Consider the following 24,611-nt stretch of genomic DNA (forward strand, 5'->3'; position numbering starts at 1 on the left):
GTGGCCAGGCCGAGGACCAAGATGGCAGCTCGACCTTGGAGCTCCGTAGAACTTGCCACTATCCTACAGCCTACCTCCGCTTCCCAGCACCTGCTTGTGCTATCACCACAGGAACAGACGTGCCGTGACCTCCTCGGACCGGTGATCCGGTCTGCTTCCTGCTGAAAGGCTGCAGCATGGTGCTTCTGCCTGCTGTGATCGCAGCCTGATGCGGCCCTCGGAGGCCCTACGACGACACGGGCGAACCTGAGGGCAGGCCTGTGATCACGCTTGATGGCTGCCCCATAATTGAGGTCAGGGCTCTCTTTATGGCCTACCCTGCAGGACTCGGCACTGAGTGCTTGCAGCTGACAGAGGCAGGCGCCTTGCTGCTGGGTTGCACAGGACTTCGGGCTGTAGCAGTGAGACCTTTGATCTTCCTCTACTCTGCTACCCGGCGGCCCCTCTTCTGTTGCACATGCAGTGGTGTGCTTCTCTGGGCTGCAGGCTCTGCATTGGACAGGGCTGTGTGGGCCTGGCCCATGGACACCCTTCCAGCCATCAAACTAATGCCCCTCATGGCACCGCATCTGCCAACTTACCGCCCCATATGTGCTCAAGGGTGTTGTTGGAAGGAATAGAAGCACCATAACACTCAGTATCTTACCAGACCTGGTAAGATTCTCCGATCTTAAGCATGTTTCGACCTAGCAGGCCCTATGTGACTTCAAGCGGAGTATGACCACTACACATAGATTCTACTGGTCATCTCTCTCTGCTATTGGAATGCACCTACACTTTTGGGAGATCGCACTCGTGCACAGTGGACGGCCTGACATCTACTTACCTCACTTGGTGACGGAAGACCGGTGTGTGCCCTGCTCTGCCTACCTGGCATCCTCAGCTCATCTCCCTCTGTACCATTAGCACATGACCGTGGCTGTTTCTACTGCTAATTAGGCATAGTTCTCCCAAACAGTGATTACTCTCCTTTGACGCTGCCAAGACCCCCCAGGCTTGGGGAGGTGGAGGGTCCCCAGGGGGACAACCCAGGATCATCTATGGCAGACCCACTGGCGTTGGAAGGCACTGTGGCCATTATGGCCGATTTGAAAGCTGACTTCAAGTCAACTGACTCGCGGTTTAACATGCTCACAGCACCGCTGGAAAGCATAAGCGAGCGTCTTGACCAGCACGCAACACAAATCAGTGCTGCGGAGCAACATGTCTCCAACCTCGAAGACGCTGGCCCCACGACCAACAAGCATATAGAAAAGATTGAGAGACTCCTGAAGATGGTGGCTGCTCAAGTTGAAGATTTAGAAGCGCGCTTGCGCCGAAATAACATCCGCATTGCCGGAATAGCAGAAGGTACCAAAACTGGCCGCATGAACATCTATGTGGAACACTTACTCGGGGAACTCTTTGGCAAAGAGGCATTTTCATCCATGTTTGCGGTTGATAGGGCCCACAGAACCACTGGCTCGCGACCAGCACCTGGCACACCACAGCACTTGATCATCACAAAACTTCTTAACTATCATAACTGGGGCACTGTTCTTCGTCTTGCCCGCCACAGGGAGCAAACACAACACCAGTGTATGACTATCTTTTTTTCCTGACTTCAACCCGATTGTGCAAGAGGCTCGCTGTAAATTCTCTGATGTTAAGCGCACGCTTCAGAAAGCTAAGCTGCGCTACGCTATGCTGTACCCTGCACAACTGTGAATCCAAATAATGGCGAATGTCATCTTTTTGACTCTCAAACTGAAGCTGCAAACTTCTGTAAGCAGCATAATCTCGGGTCCAGATCACCGAGCGGTGGGGGATCCACTTTTCCCCCCTTACTGTGATCCAGCGGACCAGTGAACCTCCTCTTTACCCCCTCATGTTTGCCGCCACGCTGCTGCACCAGTCTGATCACCCTGGATTCAGTTGTACAATTAACAACTATGCTGAATCGGCACTCTACCTACTACTACTACTTATTTTCAGATAAGGCTGTTCCCCCGTCAAGATCATGGACATTTGCCGATCTCCTTTGAGTGTTGCCTCCCCTAAGGAGTATTTCACGTGAATGTTATCTCTATTTGTTATTTGGGATTATGATGGGGTTCACCGGATGCAGTTTGTTTGCTATCCGATGTGGGTGGGGGTGATATATTCTGCTGTGACACTCATTATTTTTTTCTTACAGGGTACTGAATGTGTTACATGCCGTGCACTCTTAATGCTTACACCTGCATTTCCGCTTACTATCTTTTACCTAGGTGACTCCACCTACTAGAGGACCTAGGGCGCCAACACTGAGGTGCATGACCTGGAACGTAGGAGGGCTGACTAATCCTAGGACGGAGTGGCAGGGGCTGTCCTACCTGTCCAGACCTGATACTTAGTTAGCTTTCTTACAAGAAACCCACTGTGCTCAGAATTCCCCCAATCGCTATGCATCAAACTGGAGGGATAATCGTTTTTTGCTAACTATAGCATATATTCCAGGGGTGTCTGCATCTTAATTCATAGGGCAAGCCCTTTCAGGGTGCGTGAGGTAATTTCGGACCCAAGGGGCCACTATGTGTTAGTTTCCTTCATGCTAGCTACTACATCCCTTTTACTGGTCAATATCCACGCCCCTAACTTGGATACACCCGACTTATTCTTGGACATTTCCACACATATCACCCGATTACATGCAGGGGGTGACTTGAATTTAACTTTCTTTCCTTCCCTGGACTCGACTGGCACCAGACATGTGACCAAGCCCCCTTCCACATAAGCGCTTTCATCCCCCCTGTGATCCATTCACCTCACTGATGAATGGCGCTCCAGATATCCATGTAATAAGGGCTATACTTTTTACTCTGCGCCCGATGGGTTGTGGTCACATATTGACCATTGGTATCTTACCCCTGATTTGTTGCTGGCGGCTACAGATGTCAAGCAGCTCCACCAAACCCTATCGGACCACTCTCCGGTGCTTTTGACCCTTCCTTTCCCCAACATTGCACCGCCACATGCGACCTGACTATTCCCTACAATTGCGTTACTGGGCGATGTTTTTCGAGTGGAGGTTCGAGACGCAATTGTAGAATATTTTTAGCTCAATACCGGAACCGTATCACAACATTATGTAAATGTAAATGTAAATGTATTGCGATTTATATAGCGCACGTATCACCCGAAGGCATCAAGGCGCTTGCCTTGGGAACCCGTCCTGGTATTCCCCTGTGAGATAACCTCAGCAGGGTATCCACAAGGTGAAAGCCAGGCATCCCGCCGCGAGGGGCCGTAGTGGAGATTAAGCAAGCTATTTCCCAGAGTCGCAGAGTGTGAACCCGTGAGTCGAGTAGGCACCGGAACGAGAATTATCGAGTCCGTGGAATGTTTGAGCCCAAGACCCGCCGAGGCGGGGAATCGAACCCTGGTCCAGGACCGATCTCAGCTTTCGGGTCTGCCACCTCTAACCCCTGAGCCACACTTCTTTCACCAAGCTTTCTGGGGTACTCCGTTCCATACGCAGGGAACTAGAGGCCATTGAGAATGCACTAGGAGAACTCGACGCACAGACCCTGACTTGTCTGTATACTCAATACTGCCCCATTGGCTCGACTAAGCAGGAAAATGCCATTTCTTAAATGTGCAAATTAACGTGTAGCATGATTTTTTAAATTTTTATTAAGCACTCATATTTATCGTAATTACATTACTAGGTCAAGCTAGGCCTCATTTCATCTTTCATCTGCCCAGACTGGTCCAGGCTATTCTTCTAAGACCATCCCTATTTTACATTAGCACTATTTCACCTAGTCTCTGTGAGCTACTGTGGACGATGATTTATGTCACCTACTACTTTGTTGGTGTCTGTTTTTCCTCTAACGGTTATGCTTACTGCTGTGACTATCTCTTAGCTTAACTTTGAATAGTTGTTACTGCAACTGTTTACAGATGCTGTTTGAGAGAAGAGAGTCAGGAGAGTTTCTAGAACTAATATTCAAGAGGAGTTCGACTTCAATCTGATTCTATTTCAATGCTCCTTTCAATCTTGCTCTTTTCCAAAAGGACTCTTTATGAGTTCTGGTAGGTTAGAATCCGTTTAAAGTAGAGAAGGGACTTAAATTCCTTTATGGAACACACTGTAATTTTCTTGATTGACTAACCATGATTTTCTTGATTTTTCTGTAAACAAATGTATCCGATTTACTAATTTGAATAGAGAGACCAAACCATACACTAAACTTTATCGATAAATGAAGGTTTTTGAACTGATCCATAAACTCTCATCATTAACTGAATTAAATTCTCAATTGATGATGGCTTTAGAAATTATTTAGATTGATGCTCCGTTCAAAAACAGTGCAAACACAAGGAGATGATGGATGGAGCACTGAAACTTTTCAGACACTCACCCCAGTCACAGATCTGGGTTGAATCCATCATCGTTCTTTAGCGCACTTGGCTACCCCAGTTCAGACCAGCCATATGCAAATCAGTCTTGACCCTGTACCTCATGGGTACAGTCCAGCCCGAACTGCCAAGCCAGGCCCTCCATGGACCAGAAACAAGCCTCCTGGGACCGGTTTCAGGGTAACACCCCTCATCAGCCAGGCAACCTTTAATCTAGTGGCAGTCCGGGCTGGACTATTCCCATTGGGTGCAGTGTCAAGACTGATTTGAATATGGCTGGGTTCAAACTGGAATGGCATGGGGGGAAAAACAATGGATTTAAGCCCAGATCTCTGTACTGGGGTGAATGTATGACATTGTTCAGCACTCTGTCCATCAATTGTTCTTTTTGCTGTTCTAAAACGGTGGCAAAGATCCACTGCAGAGGAGAAGATTTTGGTGCGGACCAGGAAACTTCCATTGTAAGTTACGTGTTGAACTGATTACATTAAATTAAAACATTTCCGCACCAGCAAATGCAACATACCACGCGAGCAGCACAGATCCACCTAAGACACGGAGACACAAATGCGTAGTCTGTGCCAGATTCAATCAGACACCAAAAAAGGTAGTGTGTGTTGTAAGGGTGCCCACGTACTTTTGTAATATGGAGAGGATAAGGAAGAGCTGGGCACCATTCCAACTATACATTCTCCCTCGGAACAACTTCTTACACTGCATAATGCATAACCTGGGTTCCTCCCAGAAACAGTGGTGGAAGATCGCCTTGCGAGGTCCCCATAGAGTAGACTAGCTTACCCTTGTAAATTATATCTGAACCATTCCTATGTACTATAGTGTGGTTTACAGTAAAGTACTGGCTGGGCAGTCCATTATCAACTCATTTCATAGGTTTGTTGTGTTCTGAATCTCTAACCCCACAACGCATCCCTGCATAAGCCTTGGTTGTTGCTATCCCGATAGACAGTGCTACAGGTGTGTACTCAGTTTTGGGGCCAACAGTAAGGTTACACCCCACGACAACAGTGGTAAACTGCTCAGATTAATACAGCCAGATCAATAACCCAGATTTCCCATGGATCCATGAAACAGTTCAGATGAGCTCTCTGAGTTCTATGGTTGCCAGAGAGTAACATTTCTCTTTTAAGGGAATTACATCTTGCACCAACGATGCCATTTAAAATTTCAGCATATTGACAAACCTGCATATATAGCGTAAATCACACATTTTCCTAATGTAACTTCCTCGTTACTTTCAGTAGGTTGTACCCTTTCAATTACTCCTCTAAACAAGTACTTACACTTCTTGTATCTTCTGTTGTAGCAGAGGAATGAGGTCTTCTTTGTCTATTTGTTATTTTGGTCTTATATCAGGGGGTGTCTTTACTAATTTTCCATGAATGCTCTAGCCTGTAAAGGAGATCTTATGCCGGTCCCCAAGACTCCATTACCTCCAACCTTTGCAGTAAATGCCCAAACCGTAAAGGGAGGGTTAAGAAGGAGCAGGAAAAACAAATATGGTCTTTTCAACTATCCTTTCCTACAGTCTAAAGGGCTTTTTTTAATGATTAACACCTCACTTTACCTTTACTTTCTTCATGATATACAAACACAAAATCTTTACTGTGCTAAGGAAGGCCTCCTAACTAACTTTCAATTGCCTGCACGTGCTTAAGAGAGGCACACACATGTATTATTGAGAGGCACTAACCTGAGGCTCCGTGTACTCTGCCCATGGTGTTGGGAACTATTCCCTGCTTGCTGTCAAAGGGCACAGAAGAGGCAATCGGTAGACTCCTATAGCCAATACTGTTTAAAATCAGTCCAGAATCCAGGTCCTCATACTCCTCTGTGGGTACTGCCAGTGCAGAATCACCTGATCCCTCCAGGAACAAAAGAGCGTTAAAAAGAAGAGAAATGCGTGTGCCAGGGTCATAATACATAGGAGGGCAAGAACCCCCAAAAATATTTAGAAAAGCATTTGTTCATATAATATGGAGACTAGCTCAGAGGCAAGACCTTGAGGAAAGAATAAGAAGCAAAAGAAAGGCTGGGCGGAGAGTTTGGGAAAGGTAGGTATTAGAAGTAGGTAAACAGGAAAGAAAAATATAATCGAGACAAAACATAGATGCATTGGAAGTAGAATGATGTAGAAGTAAAAAAGGAGGGAAGGTGGATATGGAGAGCTGACCTTTGCGGTGGAGGATGGGAAAAAAGATGTGAATGAGGAGTAAGGAGGGTTAAAGAGCTGATGCTGAGGTGTAGGCAGGGCTACCAGAATTATACAGCTGAAGAATACCAAAATGTATGGAACAGTTGACTAAATTAAGTGGCAAGAATGACCAAATTATGCAGCATAATAAGGGACAATCTGTGGAATTGTTTCTGCATCTAATAGTCATAAATGTTTGAATGATCGTTTGCTGTCTACTTGGACCCTTAGCACTTTTCCATATACAAGTAGTTCATCTAACCTAAGGGTGTGAGGAATCCATTTCTATATAGAATGAATAAGAGCACCCTACAGCAGTCTATCCCCTCAAACCATTTCTGAAAAACCAACATGTTCATCCTGATGGTATTTTAATACTACATTTTAGCATTTAAGGCGCGTAGACAAATTAAAAGGTGAAAAAGGTGAAAACAAAATGCAACGTAATAGGCTCTAAAGCAAAACAAAAGTGAAGATAGACCTGTGCCTTAAAGAACTCCAGAAGATCCCTATACACATGATGCCTTGTACTGGCAGTTTGCTTTACCTACTCAGTTCTTTTTCTGGCTCTGCGAGAAGGATGTAAGAGCACATGTGAGGTGTTTAAACCTTAGATTTTCAGAAAATATTTGTTAATAAAACAAATTTCCCAGTTCACTCACCGTCTTTTACATCTGGCCGTTGGGTTATATTTTTTATGCCAAAAGATTTCCAAACACACTCATAAGGACAGCGAGGAAAGCAGGCTTTGAGAAATTGATGAAAAAGTAGAGAGGAAAAAGAAAAAAAAGACTGTAAAACACAACCTCTCATAAGTCTCAGCCTAAACAGTCACGCTCTGACAAGGACCACTCCAGAGGGAGATCCTCAGAAAAAAGCAAAGTGAACACTGTCATCTATCACAACATCATTCTAAATTGATACCAACAGGATCACCCTCATCGGCTCCAACATGCTCACTGTCAAATGTGGGGTCAACATCATCCCTTCATAGGCATCAAGACAAAACTACTCTGTTCACATCATGAAACACCTTTGACTTCCAAAAATTTGATGTCGAAAAACAGACCAACATCAACATCAAAGCATCATTAATGAACCTTATTGTCTTGGTTTCAATGAAGAGATGCTCACAGTCGAAACATAAATGACTAAGTCGACAGTACCTACAACACCATCAAAAAGTAATTAATTGTGGCAAAATAGCCTCAGATATCGAGGTAACAATGTCAAGAGTAATCACTTGAAGTAACATGTAAATGTAAAAACATTGGTTTCCCATCATTCTGAAGTGAAAACACACCATCACGTTCCCTTTCAATGGTGTGCTTTTGAATTTGTTCAACCTACTCATCTTTTAGAAAACCAATGGCAAGCCTGTCTCCATCCCCAACTTCATCAGGGAGAAGACCACCCACTGAAACATCGGCCAAAAGTATGAGGCCACCTAAAACCCCGGACCCTCTGCCTTGACCTTTAATTCTTATAATGCCATGATGACACTGCTCAAGAAAGACTTCAACGCTTAAATTTGTCTCCAGCAAGAATGGTCTTAAGGACAACCTCTATGTCTCCACAGTGTCTAATGCCACATTGACGTTCGCCTAAGAAAAGAGTTAAACATTGAGATCACGGTCTCCATTCATGGACACTGATACTACCCACTGTTCATACACACCTACATCTTCGCCAGTATCTCCAGCATATGCTTCTACAGTGAATTCCAAGATGTTCCATCAAGAGGTACAAATAAACTGAATATTCCACTAGAAACCTCTAAATAAACACTGTAAGTCATCTTGGAGAATTTAAAATCTTGCACTGCTCAAAGATCTCTCCTACTGGTCTTCAAGACACTGCACAGAATAAATTCCTGACACCAGTAACAATAAAATCTGTCACCCCAAGACTTATAAAGAAATACAAAGCTCTTCAACTTAACACAGATTTCTTAAAAGAATACTCAAAGCTTGATTCTATATTAGTCATATCTGTTAGATGCAGACATTAATCAGCCACTGAAATGTCACCCCGTTCTGAGAAGAAGACCAAGAAATGGTGTTTGGCAGGCAGAAACATTTGTGGCACAGCAGAAGTCCATCTTGAAATTGCTAGTACTACTGGTAAATGGGTTACTATCAAAGATAAATACTGGAATTAAAGCTTGCTCTTTCTTATCAGATTATAAGTGCAGCAGTTGATCTGGCATCTGTAGTATTCTTAGTTAGAGTGTTCCAATGGAATTGTTATGATACATTGGGGTTGTACGTTCTGTGGGAGTTGTAGTGAGACTTGGAGTCAGACACTTGTTATTGATGGTGGTTGTTTAAGCTGTCTCCTGCTATTAAAGTGTCTTCAATCAATTGTCTGCGTTCCTGATTACTTCATAATCTGGCGACGATCGGGATATATATATATTTTTTTTTTAAGGAACCCATGTCTTGTTTTGCAGAGGATTTTTTTTTTTTAAGACCAGAACTTGGGAGACAGCGTTCGCCATTACTACAAAGGTATTTATTGGATTGTGTGTAAATTGATTGCACCAGCGGCAGATTTACAGCAAGTGCTTTAATTGCACCAGCGGGTGTTGATTTTGAGTCATTTATTGATGTTTCCAATACTTTAATTTTTGATTGGAAGGCTGGTTTAATTTTTGCCTATATTAAAAGAAGACAATTAATCAATTTAAATCCTGTGCTTTCAAGTCGCGGTGATTTCGAAGAAGTCTTTTTTTTTTAAAAAAAAAAGAGAAACTGGTGTTTTCTGGAGACATTTGTTTATAACTATTGTTGACAACGCGAGCATATTTTCAAAAGAAAACACCGACCTGAACTTGTTTTTTTCGAATACGATTGATCAGAGCATTCTGTGAGAACTCTGCGTTCTTTGCTGAAGGTCAGGATTATACAACGTAGTGAGCCTACGTAACTACACTATATCTTCATCACGCAAAGGTCAAAGTACGCCGGAATACGTGGAGCAGCCATTTTGTTTCCAACTAGTCTCCCATTCGGATCGCTTTATTGACAAAGTTGTCTCCAACGAGGAAAATAGATTGATTAACTTATAGAAGAGGCCTTTGAATGACTATAAACACATTCTTATGAACAATTAACAACGGACTACGGTGACTACTTTTATTTTTTCTTGTTTTTATGCCCCTCATGTTGTCAGTATTTTCTTCCATGTTTTTGGTAATTTAATTTTTATTTCATTTTTACAGGTGTTTAATGCCTAATATATATTTTAAAAAAAGGGAACATGGCAAATAATATCACTTCACCTGCGCATTTCTTACCTTTAGCTGGTAATCCCAAGATGGAATGGGATCTATGGTTTCCAACATTTTTAGCCTATGTAGACGTAATAGAAGAAGATGGATGTTCACCTAAGAAAAAGTTAGCACTTTTAAAGAACTGTTTAGGTGGTGCAGGTCTTAAGGAATTGGAAAATGTACCTCCTATTGAAGGGGCGGGTGCTGGTGATTTGAATATTTTTGAAGTTGTAGTAAAACAATTAGCTACTAGGTTTGGGAGGAAAATGAACACTGTCATGGAGAGATTTAAATTTTATTCCCGTGTACAAAAAGAGGATGAATCTATTGAAGACTATGTGGCCACATTACGCTCTTTAGCTGGGTCGTGTGCCTTTGAAAGAATCAATTTTGATCAAGTTTTAAGGGATCAAATCATGATGCACACAAAGAGTAAAAAGATCCAGGAACGTTTGTGGATGGGAACTGAATCTACTCTCAGTGCAGTGTTAAACATTGCCAAAGGGATTGAGCAATCCGAGTTATTTGTCAGTGAGATTAGGGGGCAGGATGTTAAAAATAAAGTAGTGATTCCTGAAGTTGCTTTAGTGAAGACGTTTCCTAATTCCAAGAAACCTTTGTTTACTACTTCCAAAAGAGAGAATTTTGGGAGAGAAAATAAACCGTTTGCAAAAAAATCCCAGATTATCGGTTATAGATGTGAGAGTAGTGACCATGTAGGAAGCTACAGGGGCTGTCCAGCATGGAACAAAATATGCATAAAATGCAAGAGGCCAGGTCATTTTAACAAAATGTGTAGATCTTTACAGAAAGTAAATTTGTTAACTCATGAAGAATGTGATAACTCCAAGCAATCTTCTGAAATTAATAGCTTATTATGTGTTGGTGACACTGAATGTATAGATTTCCCAAAGGATACTATTGTGATTAATGGTGAAGAAATATCAATGCTTATTGATTCTTGTGCCTGGTATAATATAATAGCAGAAATGTTTTCGATAAATTTTGGAGCACAATGAAATTGTCGCCACCAGATATACAACCTGGTGGTTATTCAGGTCATAAGATTAGCTTAGATGGGTTTATGTGGGCTGACATTAAATTTAAAGACAGAATGATAAAGGGAAAAGTCTATGTTTCGACCAAAGGTGCATCAATTTTGGGATGGCCTCACCAACATGAGTTGGGCATTAAACTTGATCCTAATGCCTCACCGCCAGTGTATGTGCTTTCACCTGATGATGACTTCACAATTCATATGAAAGGAAAGTTTCCTAGTATTTTTTCCGGCAATTTAGGCGAATATGTCAATTTCAAACACCACATTATTCTTAAGGATGGTGCTGTTCCCGTTTGACATAATGTTCGGAATGTACCATTGGCGTACCGTGATAAATTGAAAACAATTCTGGCTGATTTAGTATCTAAGAAAATTATAGAACCTATTGAATCCTCGCCTTGGGTTTCTCCAGTGGTTTTGTCCCTTAAGGCTAATGGTGAACTTCGTTTATGTGTAGACCTTCGAAGTTTGAACAAAGAAATCTGGATTGATAGACATCCCTTACCACATATTCACAAACTAATTTCTACTCTTTCAGGTGCTTGTGTGTTTTCAACATTAGACTTAGCTAGTGCCTACCACCAGGTTGTTTTGCATGAGGAGTCAAAAGTTTTAACTAGCTTTATCACACCTGAGGGTGTATTCCAATTTTGCCGCATGCCATTTGGTTTAGCCAGCGCAGCATCCGTATTTCAAAGACTCATGAAGGAAGTCTTGGAGGGTTGTGAGGGGGCTATTGCCTTTCAGGACGATATTATAATTTATGGAAAAAATTGTGAAGACCATGATAGGAACTTAGAAAGAGTATTAGAATGTGTACAAAAAAAATGCCTAACAATAAAATTCTCAAAATGTAAATTTAGACAGAGCACGGTGGAATATCTTGGCCATGAAATTTCCTCACAAGGTATTAAACCAAAGTTTAATCACACCCAGAGCATATCGAAAGCACCAGCTCCATCGAGCAAAGAACAACTTGTGTCATTTTTGGGACTCATTGAATTTTACAGTAAATTTGTTCAAGACTATTCGTCAAAAGTACATCCTCCAAGGTTGTTATTAAAAAAAGATGTTAAATTTGTATGGAACAATGAGCAACAATCGACATTTGATTTACTTAAACAAGAAGTTGTTAATGCTCCTTTCTTAAGGCCATTTGAGATGGGCAGAGAATGCATAGTGTGCGTTGATGCAAGCAATGTAGGTTTGGGTTCTGTCCTAATGCAGAAGAACAAGGGTGAAGAATATGTGGTCTCTTATGCGTCTAGAACTCTACGTGGTGCTGAATACAACTATGCTACAATTGAGAAGGAACTTTTAGCATGCACGTGGGCAGTTGAACACTTTAGACAATTTCTCTGGGGGACTAAATTTCGGATAAGAACAGACCACAAACCTTTGATTAATATGTTAGCAGCTGGTGGGGGGAGGACTTTAACAGCGCGTTTAGCACGTTTGGCTGCAAAATTGCAAGAATTTCAGTGTACAGTTGAGTATGTTCTTGGTCGTCTAAATGTGCATGCGGACTGCACGTCCAGATTACCTTTAGTCAATTCAGTTGAGTTTGCAGATTTAAAAAGGGATTTGGACGTTGTTTTTACAATTGAGGATATCAATGGTGGAATTAGTGGAGAATCGTCAGTTTCTATTTCTGAAGTTGAATGGAGAGAAGCAATGTGCAGTGATACCAATCTTTCCAATGTAGCAAATTACTTACAGCGGGGTTGGCCTCAAGAACGCAATCTTTCTGGTGATATTTTATCTTTTTACAAAATAAAAGATGAACTCATGTTTGATCATGGTTTTATAAAAAGGGGAGACAAGATAGTTCCTCCTTTCGGATTAAGAGAGAAAATCATTTCTATGGCTCACGAACGTCACATGGGTATGTCCAGTACTAAGAGATGTATTCGTGAATTCTAGTAAGGCCTGCTGTTGACAGAATGGTTGATAAGTGGGTTAGTCTCTGTTTTCCTTGTGCCAGAAGTGACAAAACGGTTAAACCATTAACAGTGGGTGTTTCTCCCATTGAATTTGTTCCATGTCCTTGGAAGAAGTTGGGGATTGATATTATTGGTCCTCTTGACCTGTCAACTCATAAGGATGTTTTTGCATTGGTTTTAATTGACTATTTTTCGAAATGGCCAGAGCTCAAGATAGTTGACAAAATTGGATCAACACAAGTGGTCCAGTTCTTGGATGAGGTTTTTTGTAGAGAAGGCATTCCTGCAGAGATAGTGTCAGATAATGGTCCACAATTTATTAGCAAAGAGTTTGTGTCCTTTCTTGAAAGGTGTGGTATAGTGCATAAAAGAGTGTCAAACTATAATCCCCAGGCGAATGGTCAAACAGAACGCTTTAACAGAGTTGTTAAGGAATCTATTCAGTTGGCTGTTAAAAGCAATTTAGAGTGGAAGAAAACCTTACGTGCGACGTTATTGTCATATCGTATTTCTCCTAATTCTGTTACTGGTCTATCTCCATTTGAGATGCTGAGAGGTAGGAAACCTGGCTCTAAACTTCTTCCATGGTGGATGCAAGCTAAAATTTCTTCTGAGGTCTCATTTGATTCTTCGAAAGTCATGGACAACGTTTTAAAGTATCAGGAGAAGATGAAAGGTAGTCGGTTGCCACTGGGTAATCATCAAGTGAAAATCAAGGTAGGGAATTTTGTGCGAGTCAAGTTTGGAAGAGTTTTTGGTAATAAATGGAATAAATGGTCTGATCCATGCAAAGTAACAGAAATTTTTTCAAAGGCGGTAAGAGTTGAAGGTGGTAAAATATGGAACTTTCGGCGGATTTCTGTGTGCAAGGCTCTGAATTCAGAAGTGTGACCATCTAAAAATATTAATGGTTCTTTGTTAGACTTTGCTGGAAGGAAATCACAAAATCCCAGTATAGAAATTGATGCATCTTACTCCGCCATGTTTGATACTTTTAGGTGTGAAAATCTAAATGCTGATGTTGATGTTTCTATTCCTGCAATTGATAAGAGTACACAAGATGATGCTTCTGTTATTATTAATGATGGAAGTGATGACAATGTTATTCAGTCATCTGATGTTACTAATGTTAATTTAAGGAAAAGTACTCGTGTTAAACAAATTCCTGTAAAACTGCGTGATTATTTGCATTAATTTATTTTTCTTCTCTCTTTTGTTTTTTTATTTATTTATTTTTTTTTTAAAGGGGGAAGGTGTGTAGTATTCTTAGTTAGAGTGTTCCAATGGAATTGTTATGATACATTGGGGTTGTACGTTCTGTGGGAGTTGGAGTGAGACTTGGAGTCAGACACTTGTTATTGATGGTGGTTGTTTAAGCTGTCTCCTGCTATTAAAGTGTCTTCAATCAATTCTCTACGTTCCTGATTACTTCAGCATCTACCTCCAACTGCGACAGTGTTGGCTAGATTACCCCTAATAAAGCCACACACACACAACTAAAGGTAGCCAATTGTCCATTCTGTGGCACTTCATTGTTTGTTTAACATGCAGATGAGAAGATGTGTAAAATGAAGAACGAAGCAGATACATTGCCTGCAGTTGGTCTATAGAAGAAGAAAAGACTCCTCAAACAATTCAAGCCCAGGGACCAAAGGAAATACACTTGGAAGGCTTTATGAACTTTATATTCAATCCCAACAAGCCCAACAGACAAGTCACCATTAAGCACTGTATCTGAAAGATACTAGCTTCACTTGAAAAAGACTCCCCCTCCACGCACCCCCCAAAAGAAACAATAACACATTAGCTAAAGGCGTTAAGGGAAGAAACTTTCTCACTTCTGTTTAAAGAGCCTTAGAAAAAGCACCACTCAAATGAAGTGGAAAAGGGATGTATTCAAGACATTTTTAAATAAAAAACAGAAAGGCCCAAGTCCAGATTTCAGACCAATCATGGATTTACGTTTACTAAAGAAAGGCATCAAAAAAGGAAGAACTGCATGCTGGCATCACATCTAATAGTCACTAAACTGTAATAATAATAAAGAAAAACAAGATGTGTTTACTTGGACTACAAGATGCATATTTCCAAATTCAATAAATCCTCAACACAGAAAATGTGTGAGATTTCTAGTAGGCCAAGAACATTACTAATATAAAGTCCTCCCATCAGGATGAGACAGATAGATGTATATAAAAAATTCTAAACAGATATGTACATATATTTAGAATTTTTCTGAAGTGTATCATAAATTTGGTTATAATTAAAGAACCTCAAGTATTGCATAATTTATATTCAACAGACCTGAAAAAGCAACAACATTGCAAAACAAGTGTTGGCTGTTTACCTAGATTTGGAATATTGAGTCTATTTTTACCATTGAAAAGGTGTCACAACTAGGAGGAGACTAGCTGTAAATCAATGTTGGAGAGGGTATTTGTAAATGTAAATGTAAATGTACAGGAATTTATATAGCGCAAATCACCAAGCGGTTTCTAAGCGCTTGCTTAGGGAACCCGTCCTGGTATTCCCCTGTGAGATAACCCCGGCAGGGTATCCGCAAGGTGAAAGCCAGGCATCCCGCCGCGAGGGGCCGTTGTGGAGATTAAGCAAGCTATTGCCCAGAGTCGCAGAGTGTGAACCCGTGAATCGAGTAGGCACCGGAGCGAGAATTGTCGAGTCCATGGACATTTTAGGACTCAAGACCCCGCCGAGCCGGGAATTGAACCCTGGTCCCAGGCTGACCTTCTGCTTCCAGGTCTGCCTCCTCTAACCAGTGAGCCACACTTCTCCACTTGCTCAGAATCTTAAACATATACACATATTTTTTTTATATAAAATGCAGCAGCTAAGCTGGTCTGCAACAAGAACAAGTTTAGCTCAGCATCAGAATGTATGGAGACGTTGCACTGGTTGCCAATGTGCCAAAGAGCAAAGTTTAACTTACTGTGCCATGCGCATGGAGCATTACTCAAGACTGCCCCCAAAATTGTGCAAGATAATGAATATGCTACTTACCAGTATGCATCTGTTCTTGGAATGTAGGACTGCTGACATTCATATCTATAGCGTAGATCGCCGCCTAGTGTTGGGTCCGGATGATTGCACATTGTTGTCCTGGAAGAGTCTTCGAAGTATCACGAGATAGGTGGCTCCTCCCCTGGACTACAGTGCGCATGAGCATCGACTGCATCCTCAGATTGTTTTTAGCCATTGTGGCAAAGATGGAGAGATGGAGTGTAATAGTGTAAGCGATGGCCATGCTTAAGAGTAAATGCAAGAAAGTCTGCAGCCGCTACAGGCGCCGGGGAGGAGGGCGGGCGATATGAATGTCAGCAACCCTACATGCCAAGAACAGATGCATACTGGTAAGTAGCATTTTCAGTTCGAGGCATGTGGGCTGCTGAATTCATATCTATAGCATAGAATACATAGCATTAACGGCGGCCGCCTGTGCCAGCTGCAGAAGTCTGAAAAAGTGTTTTAAGAACAGCCTGTCCTACAGCTGCCTGCTGTTTGGAGTGCACATCTACGCAGTAATGTTTAGTAAATGTGTGTGGTGTAGACCATGTGGCTGCTTTACAAATATCTTCCAAAGGAATATTACCCAGGAACGCCATGGAGGCCCCCAACTTGCGGGTGGAGTGGGCTCTGGGGGGGACCGTTAAAGTGCGCTTAGCCTTGTAATAGCAAATCTGAATACACTTAACGATCCACCTGGCTATCCCTGCTTTGGAAATGAGGTTGCCCTTGTGCTGTGGCGAAAAGGCAACAAAGAGTTGTTGTGTCTTCCTAAAATCCTTTGTCCTATCGATGTAGTACATCAAAGCGCGTTTGACATCAAGAGTGTGGAGCATTCTTTCCGCTACTGTCTCAGGATTCTGAAAGAATGCGGGCAGTTCGATGGTCTGATTGTCATGAAACTGCGAAACCACCTTAGGAAGAAATTTAGGGTTAGTGCGCAGTACCACCCTGTTGGAATGAATTTGAATAAATGGCTCTTGTACAGTAAGCGCCTGTAGCTCACTAACACGTCGTAGAGACGTAATGGCAATGAGAAAAGCCACTTTCCATGTTAAGAACTGAATCTCACATGAATGTAGAGGCTCAAAAGGTTGGCCCATCAACCTGGTGAGGACCACATTGAGGTTCCACACAGGAGCTGGCGGGGTTCTGGGAGGGATGACCCGCTTCAGCCCCTCTAGGAAGGCTTTAATGGCAGGCACCCTGAAAACAGAGAGATGCTGCCTGTTCTGGAGATAAGGCGCTATGGCGGATAAGTGTATCCGAATGGAAGCATACGCTAGATTGCATTTGTAAAGATGTAACAAATAGCAGATGATATTAGGAATGGATGCATCTAGCGGGTTAATGTTGTGTTCTGTACAGTAAATGACAAACCGCTTCCATTTCGCTGCATAGCAAGCTCTGGTAGTGGGCTTTCTTGCCTCCCAGATGATGTCCATGCATTCAGGAGGCAAATCAAGGTAGCCAAACTCTAAGACCTCAGGAGCCAGATCGCCAGATTGAGCTGTTGCGGATCTGGATGCTGAATGTCGCCATGGTTCTGCGTCAAGAGCCTGGGTGTGAGGTGCAGCCTTTGATGCGGTACCACGGAGAGTTCTAGAAACGTGGTGTACCATGGTTGGCATGCCCACGTTGGAGCAACCAGGATGAGTGTCATCGAGTGCTGCTTCAGCTTTCTTGCCACCAGCGGTATGAGAGGTGCTGGGGGAAAAGCGTACGCAAATCTGCCTGACCAGTTCATCCATATCGCATTGCCTTGCGACTGTGGGTGAGGGAACCTGGCGGCAAAGCTTTGGCATTTTGCGTTTTCCCTTGTGGCAAACAGGTCTATCTCTGGATGACCCCACTGCTGGAAGTACGGGCGGAGTACTGATGGATGTAACTCCCACTCGTGCATCTGGTGGCTGTACCTGCTGAGCAGATCCGCCATCTGATTGTCCTTGCCCTGCGGTGTGCTGCCATGAGGAAGATGTTCCTCTGAATGGCCCACTTCCACATGCTCTGAGCCAAATGAGACAACTGTGGAGAGTGGGTACCTCCCTGCTTTTGGATGTAGTACATGGCCGTCATGTTGTCCGTCCGGATCAACACGACCTTGTTGCACAGATGTACTTTGAAGGACTTGAGTGCCATGAAGATTGCCATCAGTTCTAGGTAGTTGATGTGCATCTTTCTTTGCTGTGTCGTCCATAGTCCCTGCACCGTGTAGTGGAGCACATGAGCTCCCCATCCCCGGAGAGACGCGTCCGTCGTCAGGATAATCTGTGGCACAGGCTCTTGGAACGGTCGGCCCTTGCAAAGGTTGTGTGGATTCCACCAATGCAGAGAGTTGTATGCCCGACCGGTCACCAACACTAGGTTGTTTAACTGTCCTTGAGCCTGAGTCCACTAATGTGCCAAGCATTCTTGGAGCGGACGCATATGCAACCTTGCGTGCGGGACTATGAAGATGCAGGAGGCTAAGCATGGGCGTAAAATCCGTTCCGCTCGCGGATTTTTCGGATTTTCGGCAAATTCGCAATCCGCGAACGCTCGCGAATTTGTCAAAAATCCGTGAATTCGCTCGCGGCGGATTTTTTGCTTGGTGATACAATATTGCGGCGCGCGGCGTGGTGCACGGCGTTCACTTTCCGTCATTTAGCGTTTGCCGAGTTGTTTTTCTCGATCATATTTAGCGAGTGCTGCGCATTTTGGATCTTGCTGCAGGATCCCGCGGGAGTTTGGCGCCCGCGAATACGTAATCGCGGCTTGCCACCTTGCACAGCACGCCTCACGAGAGTTCGCAATTGCGAACACGTAGTTGCGGCGGACAGGAACAATCTCGCACTCGCGAAATAGAGATTTTGCAATTCTGCACAAGAAATTCACCAGCAAACAGGATAAACCTTCAGAAAATGATGATTTTTATCAGAATCACTCCTCAGGTTGACATTTGCATGGCCTTTTTTTTGCAAGGAGTCCATTTTTGGGGGGGGGGGGGGGAGGAAGGAAGTGCCCCATAGTCTCCAACTTCCTGTTCCTGTCCAGCAGGCTCCTCCCAGTGCTTTCTTCATGTGCTGGTCACTTTCATTTGGACCTTGACCTGGAAGGATTACTTTTTGTGGTTGCTGCTGGATATTTGGATTTGAGGCCTTTTTGACTTTCTTTGGATCACTTTTGGATTAGAAATCAACTTTCACCAGTAAGTTTGTTTGGGGCATTACAGTTGTTGCAACTACAATTTTGGAACTTTTTCAGAACATTAAATACAATATATTGTGGGTAGCCACAGTATCCAGTAGGACCAGGGTTGGTTATGGGTGCATGATACAACTGTTTTGTTGAATTCAAACACCATTGAGGCCATGGATGGGCTGGGATTGTGCTGATTATTGTTAATTTTGTCGTTTTTTTGGGGCTGCTGGTGGGGCCCTTTGCCCAGGGGTGGTGAGTGTTGCATGGGCCTAGTCTTTCTGTGGGGTGTCTTCTTGAATTTAAACATCATTGAGGCCATGGATGGGCTGGGATTGTGCTGATTTATGTGTTTTTTGTTGTTTTTTTGGGGCTGCTGGTGTGGCCTTTTGCCCAGGGGTAGTGGTGCATGGACTGAGTGTGCCTGTGGTGTGGTCTCACTCTCTTTAATGTAAACATCCTGGATGGCATTGGATTGTGGTGATTTTTGGGTGTTTTTCTGTTTTTTTGGGGTGTACTGTTGATGTGGACTGGTCATGTGGGTGGTGGTGGTGGCCATCTTGAGTGCTGGCTGGTACAGGCAACATGTGCTTGGGGTGCAAGGGGCCATTTTGAAGAGAGGCAGTGTCTGAGGCCTGCACTTATTTTGCCTACTTTTCATCCATTATGCCCAGGGGTAGTGAGTGTTGCATGGGCCTAGTCTTTCTGTGGGGTGTCCTCTTGAATTTAAACACCATTGAGGCCATGGATGGGCTGGGATTGTGCTGAATTTTGTGTTTTTTGTCGTTTTTTGGGGCTGCTGGTGGGGCCCTTTGCCCAGGGGTGGTGAGTGTTGCATGGGCCTAGTCTTTCTGTGGGGTGTCCTCTTGAATTTAAACACCATTGAGGCCATGGATGGGCTGGGATTGTGCTGTTTTTTGTGTTTTTTGTCGTTTTTTGGTGGGGCTGCTGGTGTGGCCTTTTGCCCAGGGGTAGTGGTGCATGGACTGAGTGTGCCTGTGGGGTCTCACTCTCTTTAATGTAAACATCCTGGATGGCATTGGATTGTGGTGATTTTTGGGTGTTTTTCTGTTTTTGTGGGGTGTACTGTTGATGTGGACTGGCCATGTGGGTGGTGGTGGTGGCCATCTTGAGTGCTGGCTGGTACAGGCAACATGTGCTTGGGGTGCAAGGGGCCATTTTGAAGAGAGGCAGTGTCTGAGGCCTGCACTTATTTTGCCTACTTTTCATCCATTATGCCCAGGGGTAGTGAGTGTTGCATGGGCCTAGTCTTTCTGTGGGGTGTCTTCTTGAATTTAAACACCATTGAGGCCATGGATGGGCTGGGATTGTGCTGAATTTTGTGGTTTTTGTCGTTTTTTGGGGCTGCTGGTGGGGCCCTTTGCCCAGGGGTGGTGAGTGTTGCATGGGCCTAGTCTTTCTGTGGGGTGTCTTCTTGAATTTAAACATCATTGAGGCCATGGATGGGCTGGGATTGTGCTGATTTTTTTTTTTTTTTTTTTTTTTTGGGGGGGCTGCTGGTGTGGCCTTTTGCCCAGGGGTAGTGGTGCATGGACTGAGTGTGCCTGTGGGGTCTCACTCTCTTTAATGTAAACATCCTGGATGGCATTGGATTGTGGTGATTTTTGGGTGTTTTTCTGTTTTTTTGGGGTGTACTGTTGATGTGGACTGGCCATGTGGGTGGTGGTGGTGGCCATCTTGAGTGCTGGCTGGTACAGGCAACATGTGCTTGGGGTGCAAGGGGCCATTTTGAAGAGAGGCAGTGTCTGAGGCCTGCACTTATTTTGCCTACTTTTCATCCATTATGCCCAGGGGTAGTGAGTGTTGCATGGGCCTAGTCTTTCTGTGGGGTGTCCTCTTGAATTTAAACACCATTGAGGCCATGGATGGGCTGGGATTGTGCTGAATTTTGTGGTTTTTGTCGTTTTTTGGGGCTGCTGGTGGGGCCCTTTGCCCAGGGGTGGTGAGTGTTGCATGGGCCTAGTCTTTCTGTGGGGTGTCCTCTTGAATTTAAACACCATTGAGGCCATGGATGGGCTGGGATTGTGCTGTTTTTTGTGTTTTTTGTCGTTTTTTGGGGCTGCTGGCGTGGCCTTTTGCCCAGGGGTAGTGGTGCATAGACTGAGTGTGCCTGTGGGGTCTCACTCTCTTTAATGTAAACATCGTGGATGGCATTGGATTGTGGTGATTTTTGGGTGTTTTTCTGTTTTTTTGGGGTGTACTGTTGATGTGGACTGGCCATGTGGGTGGTGGTGGTGGCCATCTTGAGTGTTGGCTGGTACAGGCAACATGTGCTTGGGGTGCAAGGGGCCATTTTGAAGAGAGGCAGTGTCTGAGGCCTGCACTTATTTTGCCTACTTTTCATCCATTATGCCCAGGGGTAGTGAGTGTTGCATGGTCCTAGTCTTTCTGTGTGGTGTGGTGTCTTGAATGTAAACATCATGGATGGCATGGGATTGTGCTGATTTTTCTGTGTTTTTCCATTTTTTGGGGTGTATAACTGAACTGATGTTCCTCTGTCTTCCATTGCTTTTAGGTGCACAAGACTCAAGAGAACCACCAGTGCCAGGAAGAAGTCCTGCAGCGGTGTGTGTGTGCGCAGCATAACGGCACGCGACGTCACGTCTGGACACAGACAACTCTGCAACTCGTGCAACTGCTGCCTGCTGTTCTGACCTGCTCTGAAGAAGATGGCCCCAAAAAAAGTTCCCCGTAGCTCCTCTAGCAAGAAAGTTGCCAGTAAGGAGCAGAAGAAGCAAGTTACCAAGGAGACTGGTGTGCCGGCCGCCCCTTTTTTTGGGAGGAAAAAAAAAAGTACGCCTGCAGCAGCAGCGGGATCTGCTGGGGACCAAGCTGGGAGGAGCACCCCCGCTACATTGGGCTCAGTGCCACCACCACACCAACTTAAGTCCAAGCCCTTGACTGCTGCAGAGGCAGTTAGTCTAGTTGTTCAATCACCATCGACCAGTGATGTTAGCTCATCGCAAGAAAGTAGCAGCAATGTCCCTCAATCAACACAGGTTGTTGTAACTCATCTGACGAGTGTTGAACAACCACAGCCGCAACAAAAACCACATGTGCAAGTACAAGCCCAAGTACATGTGGAAGGAGAGGCAGCGCAAGGAGATGCGCAAGCAGAGGTGCATGGAGGGTCACAAGTGCCCACAATAGTTGTTCCTCCCGAAGTAGGGGCACATCAGGAAATCGACAATCAAGGCGAGGTATCATTTGAGGAAGACACTCCTCCTGATGATCATTCATTGTCTTCCACACCCCTAGCAAGGAAGAGATCAAGGGTGGTGTCTACATCTTCTTCAAGCACACCTCCTTCTGATGATACGGATCAAAATTGGGAACCAGCACCACTGCCGTCTGAGAGTGAGGCACACCATGATCTGACAAAGGTAGTTAAGCGTAAAAAGAAGCTCGTCCAAAGTCTCAGAGTTATGGAGTGTGATGATGAGGCTCAACAAGAAGTGGCGGATACTGCTGCTGATGAACACTCTGACAACGACGACCCAGTCATCATAAAGGTCACTGCAGCCCCAGCGGGCATGCAGCAAACAGACATTTTGACCCTAGCCCGAAAAGCTGCTGAGCGTGATGATGATGATGTTGTCGACGAGGAGGCAGTGGAAAAACCACAATCATTGGAGTTAAGTAGTACACCAACTCGTACCGCTTCCATATTTCTTTCTCACAAGAAGGGACCTCCATCCACCTCGACCTTAATTAGTGGCGGTGAAAGTGCACAACGTACAAAAGTTGGGCAATCCAGATCCTCCACTTCATCTGGCATTAGCAGCATGACCACCACCACCAGTATCGCCGCCTCCTCCAGGCCCCACAGACACTTCAAGTCCCCAGTTTGGGACTTCTTTACTGTTTGCCCAAAAAGGGAAAAGTTCGCCATTTGTACCCTTTGTAAGGTTGGAGTTAGTCGTGGTAAGTTAGGTACCAACTATGGTACCGGAGGCCAGAGAGGTCATCTTGAGAGACAGCACGCTGTCCTATGGTTTGCGCACCTAAAGGCGATCAAGGAAGCCCGAATTGGACGTCAAGAAAACGTTGATGTTTCATCTGATGATGACGAGGAGGAAGAAGACGTATCAAACACTTCACTTCCACCCAGTACCCCTGTCAGCAGCACACCCCATGTGAGGCACACTAAGAGTGTTGGAGCGAGTGAGACACCAACGCGAAAAAGTTCACCAGCGAGCATATTTGGGTCAACGAAGTCATTATCATCCCGTAAATGCTTGGTCCAGGGCAACATTAGAACCATGTTTTGTTCAGACGCGCCATATGAACGCAACCACCCACTGACGCATCTGTATAACACTAAGCTGGCTAAAATGCTAGCTGTGGACCTTCTCCCTTTTTCTTTTGTAGAAGCGGTAGGTTTTCTAGAATTAGTGGCAGCGCTCTGCCCTAAATGGAAGGTTCCTAGCCGGTTCTATTTTGCCAGAGTTGCGGTTCCAGCACTACATGAAGATGTGCTGGAGGTGATTGGGGCAGCTTTCCAGAAGAGTGCTGTTCACACTATACATCTGACAACAGACATGTGGACCAGTGGCGCAGGCGCTGATTACATGTGCATCACTGCACACTGGGTCTCTTTTTCAGGGGTTAAAGCAAAGCTAAATGCAGGTGTTGACCCGGACCAAGTTTTTAAAGCTGCTCGGAAACATGCAACACTAGCCATGTTTGGCTTGGAGAAAAGTCACACAGCACGAAACATTTTGGACGAGTTCAACAAAAAGGTCTTTCACTGGCTGTCCCCAAAAAAACGCAAGATTGGTTATGTTTCCAAAGATAATGGCGTCAATGTAGTTAAGGCCATGTCGCTGGGTGACTATTTCAGAGTGCCGTGTTTGGCGCACTGTATCAACCTGGTAGTTCAAAAATTCTTGAGTGATAAAGACAGTCCAGCGTGCGAGGTAATGGCCACCTGCCGAAAAATGTGCAACCATTTCAGCCATTCTTTTAAGGCCCGGAAGCATCCGAGGAGCCTGCTACATGAACGTCGAATGCCAGTGAAAGCACTCATCCAGAAGGTGGCAACACGTTGGAACTCAACCTTCTACATGCTTGAGCGTCTGTATAAGCAGTATACGGTACTCGATCACTATTTCTTAAAACAGGGTACAGCTCAGAAGGACCTGAGGATGGGAGCTGCACAATGGGACATAGTTAAAAGCCTGACAGACATGCTTCGTCCTTTTGAGGTCTTCACGCGTGCAGTCAGCAAGGAGGACTGTAAATTGGGAAAAGCTATCCCATTGTTGTGCATGCTGGAGCACCAACTGAAGGCGGTGTCTTCTGAGTTAGAAAAAGATGAAAAAAACAAAGACCCTTTTGTTTTGTCGGAGAAATTATTAGAGCGCCTACGTGGTGATGAACGTCTTAAAATGATCAACTCAGAACAGCATTACATTTGTGCTACTATTCTGGATCCACGCTACAAAAAGGCGCTGGCAGGCCAAGCATTCTTTCCTTTTGCTGATGAAGATGTTAAAAAGTACAAACGTTGGCTAGCCT

The 24,611-nt window shown here is 44.3% G+C and overlaps 1 protein-coding gene across 1 annotated transcript in view; it reads right to left on the reverse strand.

Moving 5' to 3' along the window:
- The window catches only part of FDXR (ferredoxin reductase), a 414,311-nt gene that overhangs the window by 130,988 nt on the left and 258,712 nt on the right, over positions 1-24,611 (reverse strand). Inside the window, exon 10 of the mRNA XM_078654476.1 lies at positions 6,095-6,266. Coding sequence (XP_078510602.1) covers positions 6,095-6,266 — 172 coding nt within the window. The remainder of the gene's footprint in view (positions 1-6,094; positions 6,267-24,611) is intronic.

Source organism: Lissotriton helveticus, chromosome 7, assembly GCF_964261635.1.
Source record: "Lissotriton helveticus chromosome 7, aLisHel1.1, whole genome shotgun sequence".
NCBI classification, from domain to species: Eukaryota; Metazoa; Chordata; class Amphibia; order Caudata; family Salamandridae; genus Lissotriton; species Lissotriton helveticus.